General features: G+C 44.1%; 1 protein-coding gene across 3 annotated transcripts in view; it reads right to left on the bottom strand.

Annotated features, from left to right (window-relative positions):
- Window positions 1-2,069, bottom strand: part of ESYT2 (extended synaptotagmin 2) — a 78,483-nt gene extending 76,414 nt beyond the window's left edge. The window contains exon 1 of one of the 3 annotated variants that reach the window (XM_083860465.1): window positions 1,532-2,069. In XM_083860465.1, the coding sequence (XP_083716591.1) occupies window positions 1,532-1,885 (354 nt within the window). In that variant the 5' untranslated portion in view covers window positions 1,886-2,069. The remainder of the gene's footprint in view (window positions 1-1,531) is intronic. The other 2 variants (XM_083860463.1, XM_083860464.1) reach the window with 2 other exon arrangements.
- Window positions 2,070-9,659: the final 7,590 nt, after the last annotated feature.

Genomic DNA, 9,659 nt, shown 5'->3' on the forward strand with positions numbered 1-9,659 from the left:
AAAGGTAACGAACTGCGACTTAAAATAAAACTTACACACAGCACTAGGCTTGAATATCTACAGCTTAGCTACCAGCAGATTGTTACTATATACAAGCCTCCACTACAAATCTGGCTTCAATTGATCCATTTTAAATGCATCGTCAGAACACTTCCATTATACTGCTGTGTGATTACAGGAAAAACCACAGGTGATGTAAGAGCTATTAACTACATTATTTGAGATTCACATCTCTGCTTCAAGAGGTAAAATCTCCTGTACACTGTACTCGTTTTTATCACAATCTTCCACCAGAACTTTGGCAAAAGATACAATGAAAGAGGAGTAAAAGACTCCAGTCTCACACCTACCCACTCTATTCTCTCCTATAACTTCCTTAGTAGAGCTAGAACAGGCCATATCAGGTATTGCAATCTGATCACACGAAAACAGCTACCTGGACTCTTATCATCTCCATACTGCTGGATGCACAGTCACTGCAGCGAGTCTCCAGGTGAGATGTGAGTGACTAAAGGTCAAGAGCACAGAGCAGCCAATAAAGGAATCTCAGGGAAAGAAATCAGCAGAAACCCTCAAGACTTCGGGTATGGGCACTAAGAGAGCAGCAAGCTCTGCACAGCACATCACAGGGCAGAGCAGGGCACAGGGAGGCCTTGGATGGACACTGGATCTGGATGCAACTGGCAATGGCAGCTGCATCAAAAACATCATTAATCCTCCAAAGCAGAAATTACAAACAAAAGCTATTCAACTTTGAAGCTGGACAAACAAAACGTATTCGACTCTGAAGCTGGATTTAAGAAAAAAAAAATTAAGTAACGTTAGTTCTGAAGACCTCGCAGAAAGCGTAAAACTTTCAAAGGAAGATTCAGAGAAAGCCTTTTCCACATCAATGTACAAATAAAGCCACCAAAGCCCCTGTACCTTAGTCCTCGTGTCACAGCCCTGAAACCACTCAGAAACACCACCCCACTTCTGGTTCATGCCCCATTTGGTGACACTCTACTGAAAGACCCAACCGCACTAGAGAGTCCCACTCTACTTCCTTCCCATCTCAACTCTGTAAGGAACGGCCCCAGCCGCGACATCCGCGCCAGAACCGAGCCGTGCGCGTCACCGGCACCTGAAGGCAAAGAAACCCAAAGGCTGCAGTAAAGTTTATTTCTGCGAGGGGAGCCCCGGCCAGGGCAGGCTCGGGCTGTCACCGCCCCGGAGCGGGCGGCGGGACACGGACAGGCCACCCCGGCGAAGGGAGAACGGGAGGGAAGGGACCCGCCGCTCACCGCCTCGGAAGGGGCCGGCGGGCCGGGACGAGCAGCCGCGGGGCGCGGGAGATGCGATGCCCTCACCTCTCCGGGCAGGCCGGCTCCGGGGCTCCGAGGCTCCGGCCTCCGGCCTGTGGCGCAGCCCTTGTGCCGGGGCGGGGGCACCGCGGCCGGGCCGGGTGTCACGCAGCTCCCGGGGAGGTGACAGGCCCCGGCCCGCCGGGCGCGGGTGCCCGCGGCAGCGCCGAAGGGTGTTGGCCACTCACCCACGCAGGCAGATCCGCGGTGGAGACGCTGAGCCGCACCGCCTCCTCCTCGTCCTCCAGGAAGGCGAGCGCCCGGCCCAGGCGGGAGCTCTTGCCGCCGCGGTGCCGGCGGATCCAGAAGAGCCCGCACAGGGCGATGAGCACCCAGCTGAAGCTCAGCCCCAGGTAGCCCAGCACATACACGGGGAAGATCAGCACGAAGCTCCTCGCAAACTGCGACACCAATCCCGTCACGTCCACGCTCAGCAGCGGTGGAGGCGACTCCGGCACGGGCTCCGCGGGCGCCGCGCTCTCCGCGGGGGGATCGGCGGCGGACTCCGCTCCGGGGGGCTGCTTGGCGCCTGCCCCGCTCATGCTACCGCAGCGGCGGCTCCTACTGCTGCGGCTGCCGCTCCTCCCGCCGCTCCTCCTCCTCCTCGGGCGCTGGCTGCGAGCGGGCAGGGGGCAGGGCGGCGGCGGCGCCTCCTCGCATCCCGGGCCGGCCCCGCTCCCCGCGCTCCGGCACCACCCGCCGCCGCTTCCGGGCTCGGCCGGCCCAGCTCCGAGCGCCGAGCGCCGAGCGCCGCCGCTGCCGCCGGGAGGAGGAGGCGGCTCGGCCCCGCCGCCGCTATTGGCGCCTGGCCGCCGCACGAACGCCTCTCCCGCCGCCTCCCCCGCCCCGGGCAGCCTCTTCCCCTCCCCTCCGCCGCTGGCTCATCCCTCCCTCGCAGGCCTGCCCGGGGAGCGCGGGATCGCCGGGAGCCGCGTCCGCTCGGGCTCCCCCAGCCCGGCCGCGCTCGGGGCCGTCGCTGTGCGGCCCCCGGGAATGCGGGAAGGGGAGCGGCTCTGGGGCCACCGCCGGGAAAAGGGGCTCTTGGTGGGTGGCAGGAGCAGGACCAGCGTGCCAAGGCGTGTGTGCGCTTCCTCACGGGCAAACCGCACCGTCTCCCAATCTCTTCAGTCACGTACGCGGCTGGTCGGTTTCTGCCTGTTACGCCCTTCTCCATAACAACCTTCGTGTCTCGCTTTTTTCCCTGTTGATGGGTATTACTAAAGGAGGGACTGATCAATGTCTCAGTGGAACCAGAGCTGGTCACTCGCGCCTTAGGTACAACAGGTGTTTCCTGGAGCTTTGCTCACACATCCTCACATAAAGCTGCCTCCTCTGTCATCCTGTTAACACACACGAGTACCGCAGGTGGCACCCACTGTCTGGGGATTTGTTAAACCGAAAAAGCTGATTTTATAACGGGTTTGTGTCCTGTATCCCTTTAAGACCTGGTTCCCGCACCATCCCTCTTATCATTCCTTTACCTTTTCAAATAACTTTAGTGTACCCACCAGTTTCGTAAGAGGCAGCTGTTGCTGGCCCTCAGCTGTGTCCTAATCGGTTTGCTGTACACACAGATTAAACTCCGCATTTAACAGGAGTTTGGTTTATTTTGTTGCTGGGGGGCGGGGGAGGGGGTTGGTTTGTTTGTTGGGCTGTTTGGGTTTTGTTTTTTGGTTTGTTTTTGTTTGTTTGTTTGTTTGTTCGTTTTTTCCTTTTTAATATTTTATTTTTAAATAGCTAACGTTTCACTTAGTGGGAATGAGGGTCCTTTCTCCTCTCTTCAGATGCCAATTTTCACAAAATGTGTAGGACTTTGAGACTCAATATTTGCAGGCAGTGAAGAGGGGAGAATGACTTTAGGCAATAGGCTGAAAAGTTACAAAAACACACAAAAATGGACAAATAGGAAAGCTGTATAAGCTTCATTTTCTTAGGAAGTGAAAGTAACCTCATCTCAATTATCCAGAGAACGGGAAGGTCAAAAAGGCAATGGCATCAAAGGAAAAGTTGTTTGTTTAGTGTGGCACAGCAGAATTGGAAAATAATCCGGTTTTTGACAACCGAATGTTTTCTCATCTTTCCAAAATCCCTGCATGCCTTCCATCAGACTCAACTGACCATTCTAAGCTGAAACACTTTCTGGCCATAGACTCCTGCTCTTCTTTACTTCCTCTTTACCACTGACGCTGTATGTTCCCCATCTGTGTATTTAGATTACTCAGGATGAATATTCAGAACAACCACATTATACAAAAAGATGTAAAAAAATCAGTGATTTACAACTAGGTGGTAATCCAAACTTTGAAATTATAATTTACTTTGGGTCTTCTAGAGAACTGAAAACACCTGCAGGCTGTAACCATGAAGGAACTGAAAAGCACCATAAGACCCTAAGAAAGCTTGTGACCTTAAATTGAGAGTATCAAATATGATGCTGTGACCCCTTTGGACACCAATGGAATTAACTGCAGTAAATCTGAGTGATTTTTTTGCATTTATTGAATTCCTCTTCTAATAACTTACTCTGCTTATAGTGTGACTTTAATGTCACTCACTCCTAAGTTTCAGTAACTCCTGGTACAAATGGCCACATTGTATGTTGGCTCCCTCCATTACAACCAACACTATTAATAGTTTCTCATTTTTTCAAGTCTTTTGTTCTCAGCCTTGGAGTCCATTGTCCATTTTATTTCTCTATCCGGCCTCACAGTGCCTGAGTCAGAATACAGCTGTACCACAAATTAAAATTCAAAATGAGAGGGAAAAAAGTGGTTGAATAATGTGATATTTGGCAAGTAACACTTTACCATAAGCTACATATTATTCTGCTTTCACGTATGTCCAGTGTGTATTTTGAAAATGAGATGGATATAGAATTTAGAGGAGTACCCCAAACAGTCAAATTTAATACAATGGAGAAACACCACAGGAAATAAAAATTGATCTTGTAGGATAACTTAGGATGACAAACGTAATGTAATTGTAGACCAGGCAGCCTAGCACTGATCTTGTGCAGAGTAATTCATTAATCATTAATCGATGTGGAAGTTTGATTAATCAGAACTAAAAGTGGGTGATTATGTGCCAATCAAATAGGAAAACAGGAGTAAGATCTTGTAGCATGATTTTGATAACATTTATCTGGAACATCAAGAGGAAGTTCTGATAAAGAGGTTACCGCTGACTTCTGAGAACTTCTGTAGATAACTCACTTGGGCCCACACAATATTTTGATGAAGAAACTGGGTGGTATGAAATTAGCATAGCCATTGTTGTAATGGAGACAAAAGAGTCTTGTTAAAATCAAGATATAAAAGCTCCTGCTAGGGGATATATTAGGGTTAGGTACTCCATTATACATTTTTTAATAAAATTTTCTAGATAAACACTAGTTATTTGTTTATTCTAATATCGGAAATGTTAATTCACATATTTCCTGATCCTATATTTTAATATTTAAAAATGTAGTCTTTTGTGCAGGAGGATCTCCTGAAGATAATCACTTATGGCCCAGAGATCGCTCTGGCTTCTCCCTAAGTATCCTATAATCAATTTTATCACCTACACAGCTGATTATATTTATTTCATTTAGTAACATTTATTCTTTTTACATCCTGCCTTTTTTAGGCCTGTTGCATTATTAGAATTTTAATTAATATTTTTTCTTTGCAGCATTCCTTTATACCCATTCGTAGCCATATCTGTTTGCTTCTCCTTTTTGCTCTTTCAAATGCCATAGCTTTCATTGCAAAGTAATGTCTTCCTATGTTTATCTTTATATTGCATCACCATCAGTTTGCCATGAAGATTTTTTTCCAGTAAGTACCAGCACTATTCTCCAGAAAAACACCTCAAAAGATCTTGTTTGTACATCATTTTTGACAATGAGAAAAATTGGGAAAATTCAATTTACGTGGCAAAAAAGGAAATCTAAGTTTTCCCGGCTTCTTTGGATTTCACACACGAAAACCTGTTTTGGAAGCAATTTTAATTGATACTTCATGACCATTTTCAGTAATAGTTTATTTCCCTGGAGGACAATATGTGGTATTACACCTTATTTTACCAGCAGCGTTATTGCAGTCTAATGGTTCTCTCTAGACTTCTGAGCTATTAAAGAGAAATCTTTATTGAATAGAAATCTGAGAATTTTTGCTGAGGAACTTTATCCTTTAAATTTTTGAATTATTAATGAAAATATAATTTACATGCAATTTTATCCTAGAAGATTCTCATGATGGAATACTCTCTGCTTCTGTGTTTGATTTTATGCAGCTGTCTCAACTTGCTCCAGATTATCTAGTACAGACCACAAATATTCTTTTCCTGCTTCAAATTATCTAATATATAGCACAAAGAAGAGTCAAAAGACTCTAACATACCTGAGCTTCTGTTGTTTGGAGAAAAACTATGTATGTCTGATCCCTGCTATCACCCAGGCTGGCTTCAGTTTCACTGAATGCATAAACTGTACTCTCATGGCAAGATCCTCAAATATTTATTGTTCCTGAAGACAGAAATAGTTTCCATAAAATTTGTTTCTTAACAAGTTTTCACAATAATTATATTCTCCTTTTTTTGCCCTTGTTGGATTCTTAAAAGTTCAAAACTAAAGACACAAACTTTACTGGAGAGATTCACATTTTTGTTGTTTCTACTTATGAATCTGGAGAACTAATGTCTAAAAGCATTTTGACACTGTGTGGAGGGTTATTTATGCTTGTCTGCTGATAGAAATATTTAAATTTTTTTCTTATCTTCAAAAGGCCTCAGTAAAAAGTGGGGTTTTTTTTAAAAAAAAGGGGGTCCTATAAAGCCTAAATTCTAACAAGTTCCTTTCTTCATACAAAATAAAAAAAAATAATTAAAAAAAAGTGAGTTTTTTCTTAATAATAGAAGAGTCATGATTTTTAGGCCTGGTGGAAAGTTGCCATCTTGTCCTATTGTCCCTCTGAGGGTAATATTTTCGGTAACTTTTTGGTATAATACTGTGATGTGCCATTCCACAGAGGTGAAGTAAAATGCAATATTGCTTCACAGGCTTAGAGGAACATTGGAAGATAAAAACAAATAAACAAAAAAAGTTTATTACTACAGAATATAAAAAGCTGTGCTATTATATCTTCCAGTTTGTCAGATAATAGTGCAGGTGGAGAAGGAGATATATGTACCAAGCCGGACAAGAAAAAAACATGTAGATGCTGAAACTGTAGTAAAATTCTCAGAGCTACCAAACCCTTTGTTTACAACACTTTTCTTGGGAAGAAAATCTAGGGCATCCTTTTATGCTGGCTTTACACAACAGATATGTGTCATTTTATTGCCTGTATTCACTTGAGTCTAACACACATTTTATAAAAGCAGTCAAACCACTGCTATATTAATTTTCTCCACTACATTGGTGACACATTATAGTTTATTTTAATGAATGGTGGATACATTTAAGCATGCACAAATTCTAGTATTGTTATTCCAAAGGTGCTGCTCTTGTATTCTCATGCAGCAGTTAAACTTCAGTTTGAGCCCTAGGTTTAAGGTTTGAAAAGTTCTTTCCAAACCCTCTAGTGGTGCTTTCCCACATCTGGTTTTTTTTTTTTTTTTGTCTTGTCTTAGAGATGCCTGACTAGTATACTATCATAGGGCTAAAAGCTATTAGCAGCCAAAACTAATATTTTAAATTGTTTTGCATATGCATGTGCTAAAGAGTAGACAAGAGAAACAGAACTTGAAAGAAAGCTGCTTTTTCTATCCAGTTTTTGGTATCACTGTCACATTTGATTACTTAGTTATTTGTGTTTGCTGTATTGTTAAAAATAAATTCAGTCTAAAGGTTGTTTTGTCCTTCAGTCTCTATACATAGGACAACATTTCTGTAGAGATCCCTTCCTAAACAGATGCCTAGTTCCATGTATTTATAACACTGTCACCACTATGGCTAGAGAGCTCTTTGAGTTAATCTAAGACCACTTTTATGCCTAATGTTACTTGTTTGGGGAAGAAAATATAAAATAATAGAATTATAGGAAAGTTTGGGTTGGACGGGACCTTTAAGATCATCTAGTTCCAACTTGGGCATGGACATATTCTACTAGTCCAGGTTGCTCAGAGCTCCGTCCAACCTGGCCCTGAACACTGCCAGAGATGGGGCAGCCACAAATTCTCTGGGCAATCTGTTCCAGTGACTCACCACCCTCACAGTAAAGAATTTTTTCTCAATATCTGATCTAAACCCACTTTCTTTTAGTTTGCATGCACTCCCCCTTGTCCTGTCACCACATGACCTTGTAAAAAGTCCCTCTCCAGCTTTCTTGCAGGCTCCCCTCAGGTACTGGAAGGCCACAATTAAATTTCACCAAAACCTTCTCTTCTCCAGGCTGAACAATTCCAATTCTCTCTGACTTTCCTTGTAGGAGAGGTGCTCCATCCCTCTGATCATCTTGGTGGCTTCCTTTGGGCTCACTGCAGGAGGTCCATGACTTTCTTCTTCTGAGCACCCCAGAGTTGGACGCAATATTCTGGTTGGGGTCTTACCAGAGCAGAGCAGAGGGACAGAATTCCCTCCCTCCCCTGCTGCCCAGGGGGCTCTGGATGCAGCCCAGGACAGGTTTGGATTTTCTGGACTGTGAGTGTCATGGGTGAGGGCTGTTCTCAATCTGCTCATCCCACAGCCTGTGTTGGTAACAGGGGTTGCCCCAAATCAGGTGCTTATAGATTATTATTGTTCTGCCAAAAGCAGATAAATAATCCATAAAAGGCTGATAAATATTTTAGTATCCATAGATGTTTATATTTAGTGGATGTAATTTAGCCCTTAAAAGTCATACTTACATTTAAAGGTGTGTTTGGGCTTTTTTTTTTTTTTTTTTTTTTTTTTTTTTTTTTTTTTTTTTTTTGGGTTTGCATGTGCGTGCTTCATTTGTTTTGGTTTTTTCCAAGAAAATATCAAGATGAGGGGTTTTTGCACATAAGTGCATGCTTGATTTAATTTTCTGCCATATAAAAAGTGAATTTTTATATAGCCAAAAAAGGTGAATTTTATATTTATATTTATCCAATTTCACAATTTGGACAAGTGAAAACTTTTACAGCTTTCTTAATTTATTTTGGAAATATGAATAAGAGGCAAGGTAACACAGGTTTGTGTGTACTTGTCAACTGACTATTTAAGGCCAACTATAAGGGGTTAAATTTTATGTCTTTGAAGTCAGCCACAAACTCCCATTGAACTATGGCAAGAATGTTTCTCAAATGCAGAAACGCCTCTTCCTTTGCTTTTTTCTCCTCACTCCGTAGTCAGTTTTCCAAAATCATCAATATTAGCAGTAGCAGTTACATACTAACTTTTTTTTTTCCACTCTGAAAATCAGGAACAAAATTAAAAGAACCCAGAGGAATTTTCACTTGGTGTTTTAAATTGCACGTGTTAATGGGTTGTAAATATTTGCTGTGAAATGGCACACACCTTCCCTGCAGGCAACCATCGAGCTCATTCCAGGTGTGTTTGGTGCGCTGCCACTTGCGCTTTGTTGCAGAAATCAGCTCTGGTACTAGTCACTGGGGGAAGATTATTAGCATTTTAATTTATTTATACAAGTGTTCTTCATACCTGCCTATACCCAGCATCTGGATAAGTGGCACCCTTTTACAGTTTTGTGGGGTTTTTTTACCCTGCAGTAATTGTGCACAACTTTATTAAAAGTGAATCAGCCACGACAAGGGATGGTTTCATGATACACTTCACCTAGAACAGGTCAGTGCTGCAGAGAACAGCAGTGCTTTAGGGCTTTGAGGATGCCCAGTTCCCAACTCACAGGGTCCGAGCCCTCACCTGCAGAAACCCAGCTGGGCACCAACTCAGAGTCACAGAGTGGGTCAGGCTGGAAGGGAGCACAGTGTGTTTGCTCCCGGTCTTTCCATCACAGTTCATTAACTCACCTCTTTTCAGCAAAGAGGTGATGGATGTACTACAGTTATTGAAATTAGAATATGGCCAGTGGGTCATCCGGGCCAACCCCCTGCTCAATCAGGGTCATCCCAAAGCACACAGCACAGGATTGTGTCCAGGTGGTTCTGGAATATCACCAGAGGGAGACTCCACGACCTCTCTGGGCAAACTATTCCAGTGCATGGTGACCTGCACAGTAAAGAACTTCTTCCTTATGTTCCTGTGGAAATTTCTGTGCATCATTCTCTGCCCATTGCCTCTTGTCCTATTGCTGAGCATCACCAGGCAGAGCCTGGTCCGTGCTCTTGGCACCCTCCCATAGGTCACTATACACATTAACGAGGTCCCCTGTCACTTGTCTCTTCTTGAGG

The sequence above is a fragment of the Zosterops lateralis genome (genome assembly GCF_965231275.1).
Source record: "Zosterops lateralis genome assembly, chromosome: 1".
In the NCBI taxonomy this organism is placed as follows: domain Eukaryota; kingdom Metazoa; phylum Chordata; class Aves; order Passeriformes; family Zosteropidae; genus Zosterops; species Zosterops lateralis.